General features: G+C 41.9%; 1 protein-coding gene and 1 non-coding gene across 4 annotated transcripts in view; one reads left to right on the top strand and one right to left on the bottom strand.

Annotated features, from left to right (window-relative positions):
- Window positions 1-25,462, bottom strand: part of Btbd8 (BTB domain containing 8) — a 70,727-nt gene that overhangs the window by 13,509 nt on the left and 31,756 nt on the right. Inside the window, exons 6-12 of one of the 3 annotated variants that reach the window (XM_076546931.1) lie at window positions 17,415-17,495; window positions 16,399-16,495; window positions 11,851-11,939; window positions 10,794-10,896; window positions 2,068-2,250; window positions 1,150-1,287; window positions 188-317 (exon numbers count right to left, since the gene is read on the bottom strand). In XM_076546931.1, the coding sequence (XP_076403046.1) occupies window positions 188-317; window positions 1,150-1,287; window positions 2,068-2,250; window positions 10,794-10,896; window positions 11,851-11,939; window positions 16,399-16,495; window positions 17,415-17,495 (821 nt within the window). Of the gene's footprint in view, window positions 1-187; window positions 318-1,149; window positions 1,288-2,067; window positions 2,251-10,793; window positions 10,897-11,850; window positions 11,940-16,398; window positions 16,496-17,414; window positions 17,496-25,462 lie in introns of those variants that run through there. The other 2 variants (XM_042257793.2, XM_076546932.1) reach the window with 2 other exon arrangements.
- On the top strand, window positions 14,967-15,067 carry LOC121821049 (small nucleolar RNA U13). Its single transcript, XR_006061749.2, has one exon. It is a non-coding gene; the product is annotated as a small nucleolar RNA U13 (small nucleolar RNA).

The raw sequence follows: 25,462 nt of genomic DNA, 5'->3' as shown, positions 1-25,462 counted from the left end.
TCTAAGAACAGCAGAAAAAGCATGGTTTCTCCAAGCAGCCTAACACATCATCACTAGTTTTGGGTGGCACTCCATTACTGAACAGAAGCTCACAAATGCTAATTAACCAGAATTCAGAATGCCTTCAAAATATCTGCTGTCACAAAGATCACAACACGAGAATAAGAAACTTCGAAGATTAACATACCTGCCTGGATTTTCTGCTGGTCATCGATGTGCATCAGTCTCCAGCCTTCCGTGTGACGGACAGCATAGAAAGACTGGACCAGGAAGACCCACAGCTTATCACGCACAGCTCGGATCTTGCACGTAAAGCCCTGTGTTCCAGCAACAAATCAGCAGCTGGTGAGAGCCACATTGTCATAGCAACCAGTCATTATTCCTCTCCGAATCTACTTACTCCTAAGCTAGATCAATGATGTAATCAGTTACATTTCTAAGATTATCGAGCACATGCTATTTATGAAGGCTCACTCATTAACAGGATTTTATAGTGAACTATATAAAAAAAATGCTACTTTTGAAACATGATTTTAAAACAGCAATGGGTTTTATACGAACACCTTCCACAACCTTTCACATCAACTACGACATGACAAGGTCAAATACTTTATGTAATAATAATAATAAATTTGATGAAACATTTTATCATTCTTGTAGAATAAAAATGTAATAATTACTAATTATCTATTGTCGCTGATTAATTGCATTTAAAAAGAACTGATATTTAAATCTTTCATTTTTCCTACTCAATCTAATTTAAAAATAAGGTTTGCTTTGAGAAAAAAGGAATTACTAATACCATAAAAGGCACTAATGATGAAAAATACTAAAATATAAATTTTATACATATAAGTTTATTATAATTATCAGAGAAAAATACCAAAGTTACATTGTGCCAGATAATTGCTAAGTCCCAAGCTGTGCTTAGAATTAAGGATCCAAACTGCCTAATTCTAAACTTTAATAAAAAAATTAATTTGAAAGCAAACATAATTGAAAAAAAAATTTTTATTAGGAAATATTCCAAATAGATACAAGAAACTGTATCAAGTCCCAAGGTGTCCAGTATCTGACTACAATGACCTGTGCAACATTCAAACTGTTTATGATATTACATATTTTAATGAGCTTTGTTATATTCAGTACCATTTCCTTTGTACTTTCAGAATTCAGTAACGTGTCCAGAGCCATAAGGAGGGAGCAACTATTTTCAGTGGTAATATTGTCTTCAATTGCTTTAAAAATTTTGTCCAACAGATGAGCTGTGCTGCTCATTGCTTGTGACTACAAAACACAGAATTTGACATTTAATGAAATACATGTAAAATATACAAGAAATGTTAAAGTCTAGTGTAACAGCAGTACAACTGTCATGGCTGGGTACATAACATTACCTGAAAACACATCTGCTTTTCCTTTTCTGTTCGAAGACTCCATGAGCATGCACCACCCCCTCCACGCGCGCGCGCGCGCGCACACACACACACACACACACACACACACACACACACACACACACGAGATACATGCACAGACACACACGTGCACACAGGCACACATGCACAGGCACATGAATGCACGTACACACACGCACACACACATACATGCACACAGGCACACACAAGAGACACGTACACACACACATACACACACACAAACGCACACATGCACACGTGTGCACACACGAGTTTTCAGGAGCTAATGTAGCCTAATGATTGAACCTAGAAATAGAGAAAGTAGTTCCTTATGAAAACAGAGTTTTAGAGAACCACCATCTTTACAACTTGGGTCTCTAAAATGTGCCCATGGTGACCGAGGAACAGAGCTGGCCCAAGTGACAATGTGCCTTGCCAGGGCACTCAAACCTGTCCCTCCTGCTTTGTCATCTGTGAGCCAAAAATCCTGTCCACCATGCTCCAAATCTGTTGCAAACATGCCATCTGCTGTGGAATTTACTTGTCAGAATATTTTAATCAAAGGCAACCTGACTTTAAAAACACTTATGTAATTAAAACCAGAACACCAAGATGGGGCTGAGTAGAACACAGGCCCTGGCCACGGCACCTGTAAGAGCAGAGTGAAGTTCTCACTCTCAATGATCTTGGAGAAGTTTTCTACAATAAACGCCACACACTCTTCTTGCAGCCGGGACGCCATGGACAATGCTGCTTCTGTCCACTTTACTCTGGGTAAACCCATGATTAGCCTGTCACTCTCCATCAGAAGAAAAGCAGCATTCCTGTGATTCTAGAATTTTAAAAACATTTGGAAAAATCAGGTAGTATTACTATTCATAAAATAACTTTGTAAGCAAATCATTCTCACAGGGATGTTTCCTATGAGAAACACAATCGCAGGCAGGTATTATCTTTGCCACATCCATAGAGGACTAAGTGGAGTGGGTCCAGCAGCAGCTCAGCCAACAGCTCCTTGTAGCAACAGAAGCCGTCTTAAGAGAATATCAGCGAAGGGTCAGCCAGTCAACCCCCATCATTTTAGAAATAACAAATTACACTTTTTAGCCATTCAGTTGCGGGATGGGTTTCTTACACAGCAATGAAATGGAAGACTGAGTACTTAGCATGGATGCTGGACATTCTTTAATGACTGAGGACTGGCTTACCTGATCCTTACACCTTTACCACATGCTTTTTGTACATGCTATCAGAGAACTTGTCCCTTTTCTTTAAAGTACTTAATTCAGATAAGATTATTCAAATATGAACATAACATCTGTACTGCATGTTCAACATCTGGTTTTGCTTACTACTGTACTGTAGGGCCTACTACAGAATGGGTCAATACAGAAACTCTATGTTCATTAGGTTTTTACTATTCTCAGCCTTAAACAGGATACCCAAATCACCTACTCCAAGGCTCACGGTGCATCACTCAAGAGGGGGTAGAAAGAATGTAAGAGCTGCATGACGTGGCCATGGTACTAACAAATTCACAGCAGCTATGGCTGCTGCAAAACTCCAACACAAAGCTGGACCCACAAATATTCAGTCATAGATAGGGGAGGGGCTCATGGTGCCCAACCGGCCCTGGGGAGGAATTGGCAGTCCAAGGCTGCTGGAAGAGAGGAAGTCATTGTCTTCATTGAGTTATTCATGCTTCAGGACCATGTCCACACAGTTAACCCTGGGTAAACCCAGTGGGTTACCAGGTAAAAACAAAAACAAACAGAAGGTCATGAAACTGGGATGAGAACTTGGTGAGGAGGACCACCAGTGGGGGGTAGGTATGAATATGACCTGAATGCATTATATACCTGTTTGAAATAGTCAAGAAATAAATTAACAAAATAAATACACAGACAGTCCTCTACTTATATACATGGTTTCCAATGTTTTATTGTTATGTAATAATGAGTTACCTTGCATATAATATTTTATACATATGTAAATAGATAAAGGATACATTCCTAGAAATAGAGTTGATACATCAATACTACTTGTCTTGGATTCTACTAAAGACTGAGACTGAGAACTAGATCACCAGGAAGTGACCTCAAGGTCACCTGAACTACGATGAGGAAAGCTGGACACATTTACTAGCTACTTGTTATTCATTGTGTGACCTGTGGCACTGTATTAGCCAGAGCTTAGTAGAAATACGGAACCCCTGGCTCTTCCTTTGGCTTAGTGAGCTAAGCCCACACACTCAGAATCTGTAAGTGCTTGTTATGATTTAAAGTTTGAGCGGCACTGGGAGTCCACTGTGGGAATGACTGGGGCGCGCCTCTGTTCAGGACTTGCTGAAGAATCTCTCACCTTGGGGCTCAGCAGAAAGCCAACAAAACAAGCAGACAAAAGTTCTCAGCATCTCCTGGAGAGAGACAGAACTGGAATGCGAACCTGAAATCCTAATTCCCATGAAGGTCTTGACTATTAACCTAACCTTTCCCTGAATGACAACTGAGGGCCATCAGAACACAGACCACAGTTATGTTAGCACTGCTAGCTTACATCTGGTTACCATGGGCTCTCTTAGAAGTTGGACAATGTTCAGCGATTCAACTTTCTGGGGTGATGTCAGTCTCACTGACTCAGAACACTAATGGGAGTTAGCACAGGCTGCATGCCTGGGCTCACTAGGAACAAAGAAACAGGAGACCAGCAAGAAGACTTGAGAAGATCACAACTTGATGGGCTGATCAGTCTCTCGAGCAGGAGGCCACTCCACGAAGACCAGGAAAGGTGGCTGGTTTTTCTAACACATTGGAAAGTCAAGCTTGTCTAATATGCAGACATTAACACAGAATTAAGGGAAATGAAAAACAATCAACGAAGTAAGTTCTAAACAAAAAGCAAGGTATGTCTCCAGAAACCAATCTACGCTAAATGAAGAACAGGCAGCTGAGATGCTGAAGTCAGTTCCAGACCACACAAGAGTGAGCACCATGGCAAAGCAAGTCAGTCACCCCAAAAGGCACTGTCCTACCTCACAGGAAGAAGAGCCTAATTTCTGTTCTGAAGAACATGGAAACCTTATACTGCAGTGCAGTTTAGTACACAATGGCATCACACCTAAAGAAATGCACATATCATAAAGACCTGTACTACTGAGGAGCCAATGAGCACCTGCGACTTTGTGAGTCAGAATCTTTTCTGGGAGGACCTTGTCTCAAGGCTGACGGCTGCTGACTCATCAAGACAGTGTCTCATGAAGACTGGGGAGATGCTATGTTCTTAAAATAAGAAGAAAATGAGGTTGCCACACAGCCTTTCCTTCCAAGAGATTTCTCTGTAGAATGTGATGCTGTTTTGCCTACAAATACTTTACATTTAACCACAGAACTTTTAACCTTTGGGTCAATACTCTCAAACCCTGAGAGGAAGAACTAGCATCTCATGGGGATGAGTCCCCTAACTGGTTACCCAACAAAAAGTGGTCAGCCCTGACATCATATATACAAACCACACTAAATAGACTCAGGAGGTTGTGTATACATGCACTTATGCATCTCTAACCCCCCTCTCCCCACCACCCCATATATGTGTGTGTAACAATAATCAAAGAGGCCATCAATTTGAGAAGGGGTGAGGAATAGGGGACACTGGAGCAATAAGGAAGGAACATTGGAGAGGCTGAGGAGAGGGAGGGGATGGGGAGAGGGAACATGGGAAGGGTTGGGACAGGGAATATGGTAGGGGTTGAGGGAGGACAGAGAAGAAGGAAGTGAGGCAATTATATTTTAATTAAGAAAATTTTAACAAACAAAACACTGTCCCTTTCTACCAACTACATTTCTGTACCATTTGAATGCTCTATCATTCCAACACTGTTCACAGCATCTGGTCCAGTAGACTCCACCTTAAGAACTGACTTTCGGGGCTGGGCTGGGCATGGTGGTGCACACACCTTTAATCCAATCATTCATGAAGCAGAGACAGGCAGATCTCTGAGTCTGAGGCTAGCCTGGTCTACATAAAGAGTTCCAGGACAGCCAGGGCTGTTACACAGAAAAACCCTGGCTCAAACCACCACCACCACCACCACCACCACCACCACCCCGCCAAAAAAAAAGAGAACCGACTTTCTTTGCTCATCTTAAAAATAAGCAGCAGCTACTTATTCATGAAAGTAGCATCAAGAGGTTGTAGCAATTCAGTCACTTTTCCAGACTTGATTTTAATTTCATTTCTCTTACTATTTTACCACATCTTCATTTATTTCCTTCACTGAGTTTTAAATCCCCCAAATCACTCAACCAGGAGGATTAGAGTACGTTTCTTCCAAATGTCTGCTAAAGCTGTGTGTGTGAGAGAGAGAAAGAGAGGGAGACACATTCAGGTACACATACACAATAAATCTTTAAAAAAAAAACAACAAAAAAGATAAGCAGCAATGCTTATGTTAAAACACAGTGGTGAACTGAGATGACAGCTTTGTTAATGTGGGTCCTGGGACTCAAACCCAGGTCTTCGTGATTATGTGGCAAACATTTTACTAGCTGAGCCGTGTCCCCAGGATTCTGAAAACCCTTAATGGCATCTAGACTGAGAAACGCCTTCCAAGAATGTTCCGATGCCCTTTGCCTAGCCAGATGCATCAGAGGAGTCACTATGTGTGGCAATTACAGTGTTATAAACCATACTTCTTAAATAATAACACTTGAAAATGAAATTACTCCTGGATTCCTGGACCACAGAATGGATTCTGGGTTAGCAAGTATAAAAGCACTAATCCATCACACATCTCCATGAGGGCTTTTGGGTGAACAAGTACCAAGTACATAGTCAATGACCAGTATTCTGGAAGGAGTCTTTTCCTTTTTTTTTTTTTTTTTTTTGAGGAAAAAGTCTCTACAGTGAATTTAAAATATTCATCAAATTTCGTCATGAACAGACACTACGTCAGACTTTGTTGTTCCACTTTCAGAGTGCAGGCTGCATGGGTTTGGTATAATTCTTAAGGGCCTGCTGTGGGATGGTCTGTATGTCAAATTGCTCTGATTGGTCAATAAATAAAACACTGATTGGCCAGTGGCTAGGCAGGAAGTACAGGCGGGACTAACAGAGAGGAGAAAGAACAGGAAGGCGGAAGGAGACACTGCCAGCCGCCACCATGAGAAGCAGATATAAAGTACTGGTAAGCCACGAGCCACGTGGCAAAGTAAAGATTAATAGAAATGGGCTGAATATAAGAGTGAGAGCTAGACAATGATAGGCCTGAGCTAATGGCCAAGCAGTTTAAATAATGTAAGCGTCTGTGTGTTTATTTTATAAGTGGGATCCGGGACTGGTGGGACTTGGCAGCGGGACCTAGAGAGCAGTTCTCCAGCAATAAGGGCCCCCAAATTTTCAGAATGGTCAACACAAGCATCAGTTTATAGTAATCAGGGCATGAGTCCCTAATATGAGAATCAGAAAGTCATTTGATGCTTGTGAAATCCTAGATGACATCTTCTTCCAGCACAAAGCTGTGCAATCTGTGCTGAAAACTGTTTATGTGGTCACCAATCAAGCACCATAGCTAGGTCTTCTGGGTAATTTCCTGATGAGCCTCTGACACATTCCAACAGCCTCTGCACTGGCAGCAAAGGTGTTTTGCTTTCGTGTCTCCTGTGTGCTTACTAGAGCAGCATTTTACATTTCCTTATTAACTTTTCCTTTGCATCCATAACTTGGCCACCTGGCCCAACAGGCCTAGGTTTCAGTTCCTCTTTTGTTGTTGTTTACTTGTATTGTTCCTGAGATGGCGTGCTGCTATGTACTTCAGGCTGGCCTCAAATGAACAAGTGCTGGAGTTACAGACATGCCCCATACACCAAGGCAGCACGGCTGTCGGCTTTCTTTTGACATGCTTTCCTCGAAGCCCAGGCTAATCGTTTCTAGCTTCTGACTTAAAGTGAGAGACCTATGACCCTCATTTCTTTTTGATACTTATACCATTGTAAGGTTATGGATGGGCCTACAGAATAAAAATACAATTGTAGAGAAGGAGCAGCATGGTTTGATGGGTTACTCTTCAATTAAACTCATCTACCACTTATGGAAAATCCAAATGAAACCCATTACAAGACACTTGATTCAGTTACCACCTCCTCCAGTGTGGGTGTTAATGGACCTGCATCAGGCTCATCTCCTCTCTTCCAGACGCAGCGCTGTGGAGCCCCGTCAGCAACCCCCAACCTGCTTCTCTAGTTTGAAACTGCTCTCTGTCCTCTGGCTCAAACCACCTCTCTTCCTCCAGTCACGTTTATTTTAGTCTCTGTGGTCTCACATACACACTCATTCATTCATCTGTTTGACAATATACTAAGTACCTAATATATGCTGGGTACTATTTTAAGGCTGGGTCTAAATTTTAAGTAAAATTGACATGACCCTAAACACTAGTATCTTTAGAATGGTAGCAATATATTTTAAACTTTTTTGTCATTTACTGATGTAAACATAAAACATCCAGACCATTCTTTTCTCATCTATGAAACAGATAAAAGAGTATATGTCTTATACTAAATTTCACAAAAGTAACAATATATGAACCCTAAGTGTCTGATAAAAACACCCCACTACTTAGGGGCACTGCTTGAGTCTGCAGTAAATGATGCTTCTGTTGAACCGAATTATAGCTGGAGTCACTCCCTGCACGACTGGGAGCAACTGCTCCATGTGAAGAAAACCAGCACAGAACAGTGGCAAGTGACAACGCCCTTCATTAGCTGCAGCTCGGCTGCAGAGGACATGACTGGCACCTCATGAGCTGCACTTGTTTTCCCAGTTAGATTTAGTCACCTGTGTCACCCAGGCTCATGTTATCATTTAACCATGGATAAATCACAGGAGCAGGGCTGCTTAGCAGTGTATGCAGACAGACAGACAGACAGACAGACAGACAGACAGAGAGACAGAGAGACAGAAACAGAGAGAGACAGAGAGACAGAGAGAGGCAGAGAGACAGAAACAGAGAGAGACAGAGAGACAGAGACACAGAGAGAGACAGACAGACACACACACAGAGATAGATAGATAGATAGATAGATAGATAGATAGATAGATAGATAGATAGATAGATAGATAGATAGATAGATAGAGATAGATAGGACACTCCTTGTCTAAGGTAAGAGAAGCTAAGGAGGGACAGTTGCAGGCTGTTCAGTGTCAACAAAATGATTCAGCAAATGTGCAGCAAATTGTGAAGCCAGTAGCAGCAGCAACATCTGCCTTTACCACGTCTTCTCTCTAAATCTCACTCCGCACTGCTTGCGCAGGCTAGTTTTATATTGACCAGACACAGGCTAGCATCATTCTGCAAGAGGAAACTTCAATTAAGAAAATTCCCAGACCAGATAGGCCTGTGGTACGTTTTCTTGATTGCTAATTGTGTGGGAGGGGCCATCCTTGGGCCGGTGGTCCTGGTGCTATAGGAAAGCAGGCCGGCAAGCTATGGAGAGCAAGCCAGGAAGCAGCACTCCTCCACGGCCTCTGCATCAGTTCCTGCCTTGAGTTCCTGCCCCGACTTTCCTCAGTGATGGACTGCTGTCTAGAAAGGTCCTCCCTAACTTGGTTTGGTTATGATGTTTTATCACAGCAATAGAAAACTAACAAAAACCCCAATTTGTGGCCACTCTAACTGGATAGACACAGAAGGAAGCTCAGGATGTAGACTTTGTCACCGCCAGGCAAATGTCACAACACCACATAACCAACCCTGTCAACCTGGCCCCTGAATGCAACTCTGCGGACTGTGCTTTGCTCCCTAGTGGAGAATAAGTCATGCTGTCTCCTAAAGGGACACAGTTGTTACTCACTATACAACATGCTAACCCTTTCTTAAAGGAGAAGATAAAGATCAAAGTCTGTGTATGTGCTATGTGTGATACGCATTACTCTTCAGACAGACTCAGTTCTCAGGGACTACCAACAAATATGGAGGCGCAAAGCAACTGGAACCAGCACGTCTTACACCTTAGCAATGAAGTCACAGTTAAAATTAGGATATTTGACTACTAATCACACAAACAGAAGAGTGTGAATACTGCACATGTGTCCTAACTGCGGCTCATTCTGGAAGTGACAAGGTCAATTTTTTTTTCTGTTTTTATAACACCTTCCTCCACTCCTGAGTCCACATTCTTTTTGATTTTAGCAGCTGCCTCTGCTGTGTGTGGCTCCTAATCTGGCAGAACGGGCTAGACTGTCATTGTTAAAAATCCTGAGTCCTTATTGTCACTGCTCATATACTGTTATTGCTTCCTGCTGATCTGATGCACAGAACCTGGGTGTACTGCATTCCAGATGTGTTCAGATGTAGTCTCCCTTATCCACACTGGAGAGTGGCAGCCCAATCTCTCTTTAACAGCCAAGCTACTTCTTGGCTACATGGATTTGCAAACCAGCCAGGGGAAGGTTGATTCAACTATCAGCTCAATGGAATCCCTCCTGTATGTACTCCTGATGGAAGCATTTTTTACTGGTGCTAAGGTCTCTAGATCAGCAACGCTCAAAGTTGCATAGAGAGGCAAAATTTTGCTAGTAGGTCAATAGGAACAATTCTGTGTGGGGTCAATCCCACCTCCCCATCTTGATTTCTGGGTACAGGAATTTTGACTACAAGAGAAACAGCACCTTAATGCAAAGCTGACGTAGTGCACACTGTATCTTGGAGACAATACCTCAGCCTGGAAAGTACTGCCACCTAGCTGGCACTGTAACGCTCTTCTGAAGGCCCTCCTCTATTCTATCAGACCAGGAGTTTCAGGGTAATAGGGAAATTTGCAAGCTCAACGAATTACACAAGCATGAATCCATTGATTTTCATTTCTGATGTGAATGTCAAAGATGACAGACAAGGAAGTCCATACATTCACGGACAGCAGTTTTAGCAGAAACACAGAGTTAGGAAGGTAAATTCACGCCCAGAGTAAACATCTATTCTAGTAAAAACAAATGTGTCTTTTCCAGGAGGAAAGCTGCCTCCTGTGAACAGCCTGTCACCAGGTGGTGAACCATCCCTTGAAAGATGATGCTCCTGAGAAGCTCCGGTGCTATGTTCTGAATCACCCTGGTGATGTCAATTTCCCTGCACTGCTGAACCAATGCACAATCTCCATTTCTGGAACCCTTATGTTAATGGTTCTACCCCAAACTAGTGAAGGAAGCACTTGAGGGCAGCTGCAGAAGAACAGGATTTCAGGGCTGGATCTCCACTTTGGTCTTGAGTTATCTGAACTGTGACTCTCACCTTGCTTTTACAGAAACATTAACATTCAATTTCTGCATTCCAGTCATTGACTAAGCTACCTGATGGCACACACAAAGCATTTAGATTATACTTACTAAGGACTGAATCAGCATACTGAGACAAGTTTTCTGAATTTCAGGAGGTACATTTGCAAAGCTTCTCTCTGACCAAAACCTTGCAAAATGGCTTATAATCCAGCTGTTAAAGTAAAATAATCCAAGTTAGAGTAATGAAAAAACTTAAAATTCAGTGTTTTTTCAATCATATAAGCACATATAAACGACATATTGATTTATACGCTGTAAGATGGACTTAACTATATTCACTTTCAGGTCATCATGCTCATGGATAAATATTAGAGAAACCAGGAATGTTATCATGCAGGGCTGTCTCCTCAGCAGCAGAAATAAAATATCTGTTTTCACCCAGAAAGCTAGGAGTGGATATTATTAATAACCTGGTGACCTTTGCTATCTGTAGAGTCAGACCTCACAAAATTCCCAGAATGTCTACCCCAGACTCTCTCTCTAAAGACCTTTATCTTTAGCTCCCAGTTAACAGAACCCATCCTCAGGGGGATGTCATATGCACTTTATAGCTTGCTGACCTCTATGCTGTCTTGGTCAGAGACCACACCAGATCCTAGGTCCTTTACCTATAGCACCCACCCTGGTGGTCACATGTACTTTGTAAGGGAATTTCTAGGTAGTCACACCTTAAGCTTTATTGTGCACCTGGAACTGGAATGAGTCCTGCCTGGAAACTCTTTTCCAAATGGTACTGTGTTTAAATATGCTTATAATAAACTGCCTGGCAGCAGATGCCCTAAGTTAGATCCGACTAAATCAGGCTGAATGGAGTTTTCACTCTCACCTCTTCATGGCTTGTTTCTCTGGCTGCTGTGATGCTTGAAGGGACTCCCACACAGAAATACATACTTAAACCCGTGTTGGTTATGTGCCCATTTTTACATAGCCCTGGTTTATCTCCAATGAAACTGACCCCACATGTCTTAAGTAACATCTAAATCCAACTTCTCAACTGGTACAAGTAGTTAAGCACTTGAACTGTGTTAGAGAGTAGGAGTATATGTTATGTATACATATATACAAAGGACACACAATAACCACAGCACTGCATAAGGTGACTTACTTCATGCAGTCAGCAAAAAGACTTTCCACTCCAACTGAATGAGCAATAATTAGGCATTCTAGAATCGATGCCAATGTTCTGGGAACAGGCTAAAATTGACAGAAAATATCACATTCAGTCTTTTTAATTTACAGAGGCTGAAAGTATTTGGTTCATAATGAAATTCGGATTTATATACTTAAACCATGAATAAATACGTACAATTCAAAATTGGACAAATTTGACATTTCACTTCCTAGAGATCATTATGTGAAATTAAACAATCCAGACTCAGAACAATAAGTTATACATACTTTCTCACACATGCAGATGTAATTTTAAATTCATATACATCTGTGTGTGTGTGTGTGTGTGTGTGTGTGTGTGTGTGTGTGTGTATGTGTGTGTGTGTTTCTGCAGGACATCAAAATAGAAAGGGACTATGAAAAGGATGAAGAGGTCTAAAGCAGGGGCCGCAAGGGACAAGTGACCCTGATGGGATGTGTATGGCATAAAGGCACTCGCCTCAGGCTCCTTGGGCCCCACTGGTCCCTGTAACACGCACACACATCAAAGCCACCAGGGTCCCCTGGCCGGCAACCCCAACTACCCTCCACTGCTACCCTAAACCTCAGGCTGTTCTGGTTTACAGCTTTCTCCTCACCAGAGCTACCTTGCCACCCGCTCTGTCCCGGGGAGGCAGCCATGGCAGCTTTGGACTCCCCTAATGAGAGACAGCCATGCAGCAGTTTCTTATTTCCCAGAAACCTTTCTTTTCACCCAATAAGAGGTCCGGTTAGGTGGTTTCACTGTGCTCTCACTTACACCTAACGATCTGGGAAAGCCAACACTCGTCGTTAGCTGGGAGTTTACAGACTCCTGAAGACGATCAACAACCTATCTCTATCTCTACAGCAAACTCTGAATGCTCTCTGCTCACAAGTAGAACAAAGCTTCTTTAAAAACATTTCCCTCTTTTTCTAAAGTATTTTTATTTTATAATTTACTTGATTTCACGTATCAGCCACGGATTCCCCCATCCTCCCTCCTCCCAGCCCTCTCCCCGAATCCACCCCCCATTCCTACCTCCTCCAAGGCAAGGTCTCCCCTGGGGATTCAGCCCAGCCTGGTAGACTCAGCCAAGGCAGGTCCAGTCCCCTCCTCCCTGCACCAAGGCTGTGCAAAGTGTCCCAGCATAGGCCCTAGGTTCCAAAAAGCCAGCTCATGCACCAAGGACAGGTCACGGCTCCACTGCCTGGGGGCCTCCTAAACAGTTCAAGCTAATCAACTGTCTCACTTATCCAGAGGGCCTAGTCCAGTTCCATGGGGGCTCCTCAGCCATTGGTTCACAGTTCATGTGTTTCCACTAGTTTGGCTATTTGTCCCTGTGCTTTTTCCAATCACGGTCTCAACATCTCTCGCTCATACAATCCCTCCTCTCTCTTGCCAATTGGACTCCGAAGCTCCATTGTCTGATGGAAGCGGATGCAGAGATCCACAGCCGAGCCCCAGGTGGAGCTCTGGGAAACATTTCCTTCTAATCAGGGCAGTGATTTCAAGCTTTTGAACTATAACCTGCTATTAACTTGATTTTTCAATCCTAAAGTATTACATCAGCATTTAAGAACTGAACGCAGGGCTTGGGGTGTAGCTCCGCTTGTAGAGAGCTTGTCTGAAATTCATGAGGCCTTGGGTTCAAAGCCGAGCACTGCATACAGCAGGCATGTGAGTGAGCCTGTAACTCCAGCACTGAGGAGGGAAGGCAGGTGGTTACGATTAGCTTCTCAGTGAGTTTGAGGCCAGTCCAGGCTACATGAGATCCTGTCTCAAAAACTAATAAAAACAAATAACTGGATGCAAATATTTTGCTTTGCTCATTGATGCTTTTCTTTTTAAATTTTATTTATTCTTTAATCTTTATGTGTGTGGGTGTTTTCCCTGTGGAGGCCAGAAGAGGGCGTCAGATCGCCTGGAACTGGAGTTACAGGTGGTTATGAACTGTCACATGGGTGCTGGGAATCTAGGTCCTCTGGAAGAGCAGCCAGTGCTTTTAATCACTGAGTCATCTCTCCAGCCCCTTAATGCTCTTCTTAAACAAGACCCCTTTAAGATAACTGATACTCCAGGTTTTCCTAAAATCAGAAGTTACCATCATTATATACATTATATAGTGGTAATTCCATGAAATGATTTGGCTTTTTGATCCACCTTGTAAGGAACATCAGATCAATATGATGGAAAGGACTTTCATACACATACTTGACAGCCTAAAAACATCCAGATGTCTGAAAAACCATAAAGTGTGCACAAGAGTTAAGAAGTCTAGAAGTCCAATTTTATTTAGGAAGGACCAGCCCTATGTAATACAAAATCTACTATTTAATGTATAACAAGAATCATTTCTTTTTTTTTTTTTCTTTTTTGGGTTTTTCGAGAGAGTTTCTCTGTGTAGCTTTGGTGCCTTTCCTGAATCTCACTCTGTAGCCCAGGCTGGCCTCAAACTCACAGAGATCCACCTGCTTCTGCCTCCCGAGTTCTGGGATTAAAGGTGTGTACCATCACTGCCTGGCCAAGAATAATTTCTATAAAAATGATTAAAATAAAAACTACGTACTGATTACCAAGTGTTTTTATAAGCAAATGACTGGCCTCCAGTCATTTTCAGAACCTGTTTATGGAATTTGGGAAGACATAATTATAAGAAAAAAATCAGAATGCAAAGCCCACCATAACCCTACTAAGAAAGTCCAGATATGTTTAACTATATAAAATGTTGGATAGAAAATTAATGAAATGACTAAAACTAGGTTTAGTAGATCTGGAGCCAGCTGTCCATCATACGTATTCAAATGTGCTATTAGAAGTTTATGATGTTTAAGTTACCGTGATGCATCAATAAAGACTGAAGTTAAAAATGGTAACATTCAAAACTTCATTTATAAAAATAGATGTTAAGGTCTACAAAAGCAGTAATGTTTAAGAGCCAGTTCAGCAGAAGCAGGAATCATCTCAAATACTCAACCACAGCACCAGTCTACAGTAAGATGTTCCACAGAATGGCATGCCACATAAACAGAATTCCCCCAGGATCTCAATAAAAACAAATACCCCCTTTGTTTTTAGATACTTAAATGCTAATCCTTTTGTGGTTCTTGGTGTGATACCTGGGTTCTCACACTATTGTGTGAAGTGTGCTGCCCTCAAACCCATTCAGTGTCAGCAAATGAACTGTCCAGTTAAAAAAACACCAAGTGGATTATTGTATATTATATTGAAAGTATAACACAAGAAGGTGCATTTGATTCATATGCTCATGAACATATGGAGAAGAGGCAACTGTGTGCAAAGATTCCTTATGGAAGAGACTTACAATGTAGACAGAGGAACCGGCTTCTCAAGCAGTCTCGGCTCAGAATGGACACTAACCCAAAGTGTTTGTTTTTTAGCTACTACTTTAAACCATGCCAGACACGGTGTCCCCGAGTGTCGCTCTAATCCTCCTGTGACATCTGACTCCAGCCTTTCCCTCCTCTCAGACAAAGCTGTCTGGGGAGATCGAGAATATGGAGTAGAGAACAGTCCACTCTTCCATTCTCGGGATCCAGTTCCTACGGAAGCAGAAACTAAGACGGCAGGGAACTGTCCTTGACTTTAATTCAGGGAGACAGAAAAAGCCTTACTCCACACAGACACTGATGTAAATGTTATTAAAATAACAAAATTAGAACTCAGACAAATGGGTAATAGTGTATCAAGTACCTAATAAGAAAAAATTGAGAGTTGTTTTTTGTTCATTATTAAATAAATAGATGCTCAATGAATTATAGAAAATTTTTAAATTAAGAAAAAGCATAAATACATGAATTAACTTACATTCACAAAGTATATTAAAGAAATGACCAGTCGAAGCATAAAGTACAAGATGGGTTTGAAATGCACAGTACAGGATCTTTTTTTAGACAGTAAATTTGTGTAAACCAAAACATGTTCAAACCCCCTCAGCAAACAACTATTCTCCAACCCGGTGAAATGCTCCAATGTGGCAGAGGGAAAGGAAAGAACCGATAAGGCCTCTGTGTGCTCTGCGAAATGGAGACGGAAACATCTTTCTTCTTTCTTGTGTCAAATCAGCAGGAGTCCCAGCCGTACGCTACCTGAATTACACAGGATTCTTTACACGCTCAGGAACCCCCATCACGGGACAGCCTTTTAAAACCATTACAGAAACTTCCTGGATTTACAAGCATATCTCGTGTTATTTCTCAACAAGAGTGCGTATGTATGAGTTAGACTGTGGCATTTTTTTTTTTTTCTTTTTCTTTTTTTTTTTTTTTGGTTTTTTCGAGACAGGGTTTCTCTGTGTAGCTTTGCGCCTTTCCTGGAGCTCACTTGGTAGCCCAGGCTGGCCTCGAACTCACAAAGATCCGCCTGCCTCTGCCTCCCGAGTGCTGGGATTAAAGGCGTGCGCCACCACGCCCGGCCTAGACTGTGGCATTTTTAAGTGTGACTGTGTTCACCGTCCCCAGTCGGGGGTGTGAATACTGGTGGTGTGTCAGACGTAACACGTACCTTCTGAAAGAAGTTACAGTAGTCTCTTCTTAAGATGTAGACTGCTACTTCTCTCAACCCTTCCAGGCCGTACATGTCAGCCACGTTCAGTATCTGACTAAAGAAAACACATGTCAGCTGATAATTCTCAAACGTAAAATCAAAGTACAATACACAATAATTTCTTGATAATATAGTATGTCCAGAAAAATCTGTTGACTCTGTTTGCTTTACATACATAGGTCAAAGTTGTCAGCACAGACACAGGATTTGGTTGTGGCAAGAAGGGAGGAAGAACTGAGATGTTGTGACATACAGAATAAAAGTGCTTTAAAGGCTATAATTTTTTTTTTTTTTGAGACAAGGTTTCTCAGTGTAGTTTTGGTGTCTGTCCTGGATCTCGCTCTGTAGACCAGGCTGGCTTTGAACTCACAGAGATCCACCTGCTCTGCCTCCCAAGTGCTGGGATTAAAGGTGTGTGCCACCACCACCTGGCTAAATGCTATAATTTTGTAAAAAAAAATTTTATTTTATGTATGTGAGTATTTTGCCTGCACGTATGTCTGTATACCACATGCATGCCTGATGCCCTTGGAGGCCAGAAGAGGGCACAGGATCTTCTGGAACTGGGGTCACAGATGGTTGTGAACCTCTTCAAAACCAACAAGTACTCTTAACTACAGAGTGAGATTGTTTTTTTCTTTGAGACAGGGTTTCTCTGTGTAGCTTTTGCACCTTTCCTGGAGCTCACTTGGTAGCCCAGGCTGGCCTCGAACTCACAGAGATCCGCCTGGCTCTGCCTCCCGAGTACTGGGATTAAAGGCGTGCGCCACCACCGCCTGGCCAGAGTGAGTTTTTAATCTTTCCAGTCTCACACTTACTATTTTAGGTACCCCCCCCCAAAACATAATCAAAACAGAACAAAATAGACAATAAAAGTTAAGCTGCTACCTCACTGACACTTTGCAAAACAGTTCAACAAAACAGAACCCATAAAACTTTTATGTTTAAACTTACTTTTAAAAAACAATACATACCCAACATTAGCTTTGTCTGGAAAATCCAAAGTCCCTCCATATATGAAATGCATCACAACATTCATTTCTACATGGGTGATACTGCAAGAAGAAAATAACACTCAAATCTAGAAACAGTTAGGGTTTAATTAATATCAATGATACATCCTATTTTCCTATAAACTTGAAGTTCTAATAACCTCTATTCTTCAAATAACATGTCAGTATAACATTAATTGAAAATCAGCAGCTCTGATAGGCATGGTAGTACACACCTTTAAACTCAGTACTTGGGAGGAAAAGGCAGAGAGATCTCCGAGTTTGAGAACTTGGTCTATGCAGCAAGTTTTAAATCAGCCACAGCTACACTGTGAAGCCCTGAATCAGAAAATAAAGCAAAGGCTGGAGACCTGACTGAGCTGTTAAAATACTATTGCTCTTGCAGAGGACCTGGCTCAGTTCCCAGCATTTATATGTTAGCTCACAGCCATCCTTAACTCCAGTTCTAGGGGATCCAACACCGTCTCCTGATCTCCACAGGCACCAGGCACACACAGGGTACACACACACACACACACACACACACACACACACACACACACACGTAAACACACATGTATATACAATATACATATATATGTATGAACATGTATATAAGCAAAACATTCATATACATACAATAAAAATAAATCTAAAAAAATTAAAACAACAAAACATCTCTAGCAGCAATGGATTTCTATGTAAGTTTAAAATGTTATATATTTTCAAGTCTTTTTCTTAGTCTTTGAGGATTTCATATTTAATTTTTACCACATTCTGTCGAATCCCCCAACTCCTCCCCAATTTCATATTCTTTTTTCTCTTAAAACAACAACAAAAACAAGAAAAACTAAAAACATGGAGTGAGCTATGTGGAAAGTACTTCTGAGCACGGGGCGTGCCCTGGAGTAAGGCTGATCTGTCCGGTCACTCCACTGCGGGGTGTTTACCCACCAACCCTACAGTTCCCCAGAGTTTTCTTGAGTGGGAGCAGCAGGAAATATTAGATAGAAGGACTTAGATTGTGAAGATAAACAGAAAATAAAGGATAGCTTCCAGAGGGCCTGGAACCTTTCCCAATGGGCCCTGACTGTCTCTGCCCCAGGGTTTTTATAGAGACGCCAAGGGGTGGAGCAAAAGACCTCCTCCCCCAGCACAGCCAAGTGTAGTGGGTAGCCATTCCAGCTTGGATCTACCTATTCCTTCATTTGTAAGTCACCCACTAAATAAATCTTCCTTTTAACTAAGTGGAGTGGCCTTAATAATTTCACCAATATCTGACGCCCAACTTACAAATGAAGGAATAGGTATATTGCGGGGGTCTGGGGAAGATGTATCACAGTCCAGTGGTGTTCTCTGGAGCTCTGCTCAGTCAACCTTCACCGTCTAGGGTCCAGGAACAGAGAGAGCGCTGGCCCATCCAGTTCTCGGGTCTCCAGACGCCTCCCTTGGCCCCGCCTTGTAGGCGTGACAGTTGCCAGAGTCTCAATGGGGGTTGGAACTTCCAGATCCAAGCTGGAATGGCTACCCACTACAGCCAAGTGCAGACCATCTCAGACACCTGCACTCAGGCCTGTGGTCTAATCATCCTCTCTATGTGGACCTGCTGGGTAGAGCCACAAGGAACCTGAAAACGGGCTCCCACACTCCACCTCCTTGTCCTGGCAGCTGTCATTTGTGAACAGCTTCCAGAGGGGATGGGACTTCGTGCCCACTGCCTCTCCTTCATGCTGGGGTTTTGTCTGGCTTGAGCTTGTGTGCATCTCGCTCATGGTGCCAGAGTCTCTGTGAGTGTGTGTGTGTGGATCTGCTCTGCTGTGTCTAGAAAATGCTGTTTCCTTAAAATCATGAATCACTTCTGGCCTTACAATCTTTCTGCCCCCTCTTCTGCATAGATCTCTGAGCCTTGAGGGGAGGGGTGTGCTAAAGACACGCCATTTAGGGCTGAGAATTCCTAAGTCTCTCCCTCTCTGCATGCTGTCCAGTGGTGGGTCTCTGTAAATTACCACCTACTGATGAGGGCTGAGCAATGCACTGTCTACAGGTATAGCAGTGTGTCACAGGAGTCATTTTACTGCTGTGTTAATTTAGCACAATAATTAGCCTCAGTTTTATTAACACTATCAGGTATGAGTTCTACCTCATGGAGTGGGCCTTAACTTTTAAACATGGTTGGTTACTCCCGTAATATCCGTACCACTATTGCACTGGTAGACTGTCTTTCAGGCGGGTCATTACTATAGCCTCCAAGGTTCACAGCTGGGTGAGGCTGAGGCTTAGTTTTCTCTCCTAGTTGTAGGTTTAGCGTCTTCTCACACTATGACAGCTAGCCAATGGAGATGAAGCTTCCAGTTCTAGCTACATTTTCCATGTTCTATGCAACAAGTGTCTTCAGCAATAGGGTCTTACTATCAGGTTGTGGAGGGTAACCAGTAAAACTGGCAATACCCTTGAGCGCCTGGGGAGGGCCTAAGGGGCCCTTTTGGCCAAAAACTCAAAAAAATAAAAATGCAACCTACTCACGGTACTGGGGTTTTTATTTGGTATCATATGATATCTAGTTGGGACACTGTCTTCCTCATTATATGAATGAGTCTTTTAAAATCCTTTTATATATGTATATATATTAGGAAGCTCCTACAGCAGTTTTAATTCGGCTTTTTACAAGGCTTGTAGTGTTAGCTATCCGTCTTCACATTTCCAAGTCTACCCTGTCCTCCCTACCCTTTTAATTCTCTTGTTCTAATTTCCCTGTTGTCTTTTATAACACCACATTCTATGTCCCCTGAAGTCCCTTCTTTCCCGGGTCCCTTACTAGCTTCCTAACCTCTGTGGGTCCTCTAAATAAAGCACACATATTCGAAAGCATAAATGGTAACATATAAAACATACATGTTTGCCTTTCTGGGTCTGAGTTACTTCACTCAGGATGACTGTTTCCAGTTCCATCCACCTATATCCCATTGTGTAAATGTACCACATTTTCATTACCCACTCATCAGTTGGACCTCGAGGCTGTTTCAATTTCTGACTATTATGAGTAGAGCAGCGATGAGCAAGTATCTCTGTTGTAAGATGCAGATTTCCTTGGGTATATGCCCAAGAGCTATGTAGTAGTATACTGTGTATCTGCCAGTAGTTTAACTTTTTGAGGAACTGCCACACTAATTTCCATAGTGGTTGACAAGTTAGCTCTCCCACCAGCAATGGATGAGTGTTCCTCCTACTCCAAACCCTCACCAGCACGAGCTGTCATCTGTTTCACTGGTTTGGCTGTTCTGAGTAGAGTAAGATGAAATCTCAATGTGGTTTTAGCTCCTGTTCCCAGGTGGGTAAGGATGTTGAACATTTTTAAAGGGTTTCTGAGCCATTTGTGGTTTGTCCTTTAAGGACTCTCTTTAGTTCTATACCCCATTTTTAAATCGGGCTGTTTTCTTGATGTTCCATTCTTTTGAGTTCTTTGTGTTCTAAACACTAGCTTTCTGTCAGATAATTAGTAAATATCTTCTCACATTCTGCAGGTTGCCTCTCCTCAAAGTATAGTGTCCTTTGCTTTATGGAAGCTTTTCAGTCTCATGAGGCTCTATTTAGTGTTGGTTTTAGTGTGCTGCTATCAGGATCCTGTTCAGAAAGTCTTTTTCCTGTGCTGTTGAGTTCAAGCCTATTCCTTATTTTATTTTCTACTGAATTCAGGATATCTGGTCTTATGTTCAGGGTTTTGATCTATTTGGAGCTGGTTTTGTGCAGGATGATAAATATGGATCTATTGTCTTTCTTCTACATGCAACTATCCAGTTTGGCCAGCACCATTTGTTGAAGATGCTGTCTTTTCTCCAGTGTGTAGTTTTGGCTTCTGTCTTACTTTGGGTTTTCATTGCTGTGAAGAGACACCATGACCACAGCAACTCTTAGAAAGGAAACAATTAATTGGAGTAGCTCGCTTGCAGTTTCAGAGGTTTGTGGTGGTATTGTGTTCCCCAAAATATTATGCACCCTAATAAACTTATCTGGGGTCAGAGGCAGAACAGCCACAATATTAAACATAGAGGATAGGCAGTGGTAGCACACGCCTTTAATCCTAGCATTCCAGAGGCAGAAATCCATGTGTTCAAGGATACAGCCAAGCATGGTGACTCATGCCTTTAATCCCAGAAAGCAAGCCTTTAATCCCAGGGAGTGATAGTAGAAAGCAGAAAGGCATATAAGGCGTGAGAACCAGAAACTAGAAGCATTTGTCTGGTTAAGCTTTCAGGCTTCTAGCAGCACAGTTCAGTTGAGAGCCATTCGGATATGAGGACACAGAGGCTTCTAGTCTGAGGAAACAAGATCAGCTGAGAAGTTGGCCAGGTGAGGTTAGCTGTGGCTTGTTCTGTCTCTCTGATCTTCCAGTGTTCACCCCAATAACTGGCCTCAGGTTTGATTTTATTAATAAGACTCTCTAAGATTCCTGCTACAGAGTTTCAGTCCATTATCATCACAATGGAGAGCATGGTGGTGTGCAGGCAGACAGGGGGCTGGAACTGGGAGTGCTACATCTTACAGGCAACAGGAAGCTAGCTGGCTGTCACACTGAGGGAAGTTTGAGCAAAAGAGACCTCAAGGCTCACCCCTACAGTGACACACTTCCTCCAACAAGGCTACACTTCCTTATAGTGACTCTCTCTAGTAGTTCCACAACCACCATAGCTTGTCTGTCTAAAATCAGGTGTCTGTAGCTTGTATGGCGTTATGTCCAGGCCTTCTATTCTACTATTCTAATTACAATGATCAGTGTGTTCATTTTTACACCAATACATGCTATTTTTTATTGTTATATCTCTATAGGACAACTTGAAATTGGGGGTGGTGATACCTCCAGCAGTACTTTCATTTTTCAGGATTATTTCAGCTAGCCTGTTTGTGTGCATGTTTCCACATGAAGTTAAAGATTATCTTTTCATTTTCTGTAAAGAATTGTGTTGGAATTTTTATGGAAATTGCTTTGAATGCACAGATTGCTTTTGGTAGCATGGCCATTCTCACTATACCAACCCTACCAATCCATAAGCATCCATTCTCTTGTGTCTGCTTTAATTTCTTTCTCCAGTGCCTTAAGGTTTTTATTATATAAGCCTTCTGCTTGCTTGGTTAGAGTTACCATAGGATAATATTTTTGAGGCTATTGTGAAAGTTATTGTTTCCATGAATACTTTCTCAGTCTATTTGTCATGTGTATATAGAATTTTTGTATGTTAACTTTGTATCCTAGTACTTTGCTAAAAGTATTTATCAGCTGTAGAAGTTTCCTGATGGAGTCTTTAGGATCATTTACGTAAAAAATTGTACTGTCTTCACAAAAGGATGACTTCTTCCTTTTCTATTTGTATCCTCTTGGTCTCCTATAGTTGTCTTATTGCTCTAGCTAAGACTTCAAGCACAACAGTGAACAGGTAAGTGAGAGAGAGCATCCTTGTCTTGTTCCTCATTTTAATGGAAATGCTTTTGAATTTTTTGTTGTTTTTTTCTGTTTAGAATGATTGCCTTTTTAGGTATCTTGTATCCTTAATCTCTCCAGGACTTTTTATCACGAAAGGTTCTTTGATTTTGGCAAAGACTTTTTCTGCATCTTTTTCCAGAATTTCTGAGTTATAAGGGATTTTAGAGGTTGCTGTCCAAATTTTTTATTCATTCAGTCCTATCTATTGCTGGGAATGTAGCTCAGTGACAGAGTATGCAAAGCCCCTGGATTCTATTTCCAGCACTACACACACACACACACACACAGAGAGAGAGGGGGGGGGGGCTCTAGCTTGGTTGGTGTCCTGAATTAGGTGAAAGAATAAAGACACAACTCAAGAATTGACATTTGTAGTAACTGTATGATTTACTGACTCTTGGGTGACGACCTCTGCTATGTTGAAATTTAATCTCCACTCTAGGACATTAAAGACAGAGCCATGTGTTTAGGATTGTGCATTCATGAGGATTAATGGATTATCTTTAAAGTTGGTCTACTATAAAAACCAGTTGGACTAGGTCTCTGGGGTGCCCTTGTCTGTGACACTTTGGGGCTCAGCTAGCAGTAAAGCAGTCATCAATCTTGGACCAGAATACCCCAGGTCAACCAAGCAGAGTGTTAATAAGGCTTCCCCTCTTCTTTACTCCCTCCCTCCTTTCTTTAATTTTTTCTTTCCTCTCCCCTTTCATTCCCTCTCTTCATCTCCTTTTCTATACCATTCTCATTCATTTTGAAGTCAGAATCTCACTATGCAAGTCAGACTGGTCTGCTACTACATGGCCCAGGCTGGCTTCAAACTGGTCATCCTCCTGCTTCAGGCTCAGATTGTCTGTTTGACTCTAATTTAACCAGTCTGTGGTATTGTTATTAGCAACAGAAAATAAAGACAACTTCCTTCCCTTTTCATCTCAAACTTTCATTAATACTATCTTGTTGATGGCATTGTTAAGAATTGTCTTTCCCAATATACACCACTCTGTTTGAAAGGGAATCAATGTATCTGGTTGGTAGATAACAATTGATCAGAGAGAGCCTAAGATAAGAGATAAACTGACTTTCTCCTTCATTTAAAACTTTATCATAATGCACGTAACATGGGTGCACATGCCGGGTGTGCCGGTGGAGCCAGAGGGCAACCCTGTGGGGTCTTGTCACCTTCTACCATTACATGGGCTCCAGGGACTGAAGTCAGGTTTTCAGGCTTATAGAGCAAACGCCTTTACTGCTGAGCAGTCTCTTTTCTGTTTGGATCATCCAGTGGGAGCAGGTGAGAGAGACAATGTACACCTATTAGGCAGAAATCGTTTCAGGGTGGGCTGACTTAGAGGCAAACAGTAACTCAGCCAACTTCGGTTCTTGCAGTAAAGTACATTGTGGATTAGTTCAATGGAACACTTAAAAGATTTTTGTAAGATATAAACACTGTCTTGTTTTCTCACTTCATGTGAAGATTCATTTATCTTATTATGAACTGGAAGGAAGTATGCTATTTACTTACCCATCCCTACCATTGAAACAAACTCTCACTGACTCTCATCTAGATGCCAAGGTGAGACCTGTGATGTTTGAATGAAAATGGCCACTTAGGCTCACATATTCGAATGTTTGGTTCCCAGTAGGTGGACTGTTTAGAAGGATTAGGAGGTGTGGTTTTGTTGGAGGAATGTCACTGTGAGTGGGCTTTGACAGCCTCTCTCTCTCTGCTTCCTGCTTGGGATCAAGTGTAAGCTCTCACTATTGCTCCAGCATCATGCTGCCTGCCTGCTATCATGCTCCCTACCACAATGGTGGTGGACTCACCCTCCGCAATTGTAAGTAAGCCCTCAATTAAACGCTTACTTTAATACGTTGTCTTGGTAACTAAGTAACTAAGACAGGCCCTGGGGGTGATCTTAATCTTTTCCTTGTTATATCCTGTCGTTTACAACTTGAAGACTGTCTTGAATTTTGATGTATGTATCCCCTTCCTGCTGCCCCATTTTAGCCTTTCACTTTCTCCCATCTATAGTGTAGCTGTGTGTTATCATCACAGGGTTCCTGCCTAAAATTTGCTTGGATTCCATCTACATCAGTATTACAGTGATTATGCAAAAATGCAAATCTTTTATAGTGTCCTCCTGAACTGTCCCACAAGCCCAAGGAGTTCAATTTCTCAGTTTGTTATACAGCCATTTACCACACACCTCCAGCTCTATCCAGTAGCTATTCCAACATAAATGAACATCTGGGTTTTCTAAACTTGAGCCACTTGTAATCACTTATACATCAATGCTTTAGTGTACACTGTGTGGTGTTTCTCCTTCTCTACTGATTCCATCTTTTAGACACAAGACATGTGGCTCTGTATCTGTTTCCTTAATTCCTCAAGACAAATATAAACACATAGACCCATCCCTGAGTGTTAATAAGTAATGGTTATTAACATGAATTATAAGCAAGTCCCTGAAATAAGCACTGAATGTTACTACATCATTTAATCACTGTAACTCTGAAATAAATACTATTATTAGTCTCGTTTTATAGATTTAGAAAC

This window comes from Peromyscus maniculatus, chromosome 10 (assembly GCF_049852395.1).
Source record: "Peromyscus maniculatus bairdii isolate BWxNUB_F1_BW_parent chromosome 10, HU_Pman_BW_mat_3.1, whole genome shotgun sequence".
Lineage (NCBI taxonomy): Eukaryota > Metazoa > Chordata > Mammalia > Rodentia > Cricetidae > Peromyscus > Peromyscus maniculatus.
The sequence above is the reverse complement of the archived record's forward strand: the minus strand, read 5'-3'. Positions and strand labels throughout refer to the sequence as shown.